This window comes from Trypanosoma grayi (genome assembly GCF_000691245.1).
Source record: "Trypanosoma grayi strain ANR4 Tgr_2696_V1, whole genome shotgun sequence".
NCBI classification, from domain to species: domain Eukaryota; phylum Euglenozoa; class Kinetoplastea; order Trypanosomatida; family Trypanosomatidae; genus Trypanosoma; species Trypanosoma grayi.
In genome coordinates, this window is record NW_008828314.1 from 1 (window position 1) to 379 (window position 379).

General features: G+C 69.1%; 1 protein-coding gene across 1 annotated transcript; it reads right to left on the minus strand.

Annotated features, from left to right (window-relative positions):
- On the minus strand, window positions 1-379 carry DQ04_26961000 (hypothetical protein; the record flags this gene model as incomplete). The annotated part of the gene is made up of 1 exon (XM_009318355.1): window positions 1-379. A coding segment is annotated over one exon (379 nt), but the record flags the coding sequence as incomplete, so codon positions are not given.

Genomic DNA, 379 nt, shown 5'->3' on the forward strand with positions numbered 1-379 from the left:
CCATCGACGCCGCTGCGTGACACACCGCTGTCACGCGCCGGCCGCTTCGGCAGGACGGCGGGCATGTCGACAAGCGCCTCAATCGGGTAGCGCAACGCGGTGCAGGTGACGCCCTCCCAGCCGCAGAAGTCCTCGCCACGCCACACCAGTCGCAGGCGCGGGATGGCCGTGGCCACGAGCTTCAGGTAGTGCAGCGTCTCAATGCGCATGTAGTCGGCGTGCCGTAACGCACGCACGCGCTGCCGCCACACAAACCGCCGCGCCTCCTCCACCTCCGCCGCCCCGCGGGACTTGCCCCCTGTACCTGCACCGCTGCCGCGCGTTGATGCCTTTTCAACCTTGGCGTTGTTGCTATTGCCACTCGTGGCTGCCGCCGCCG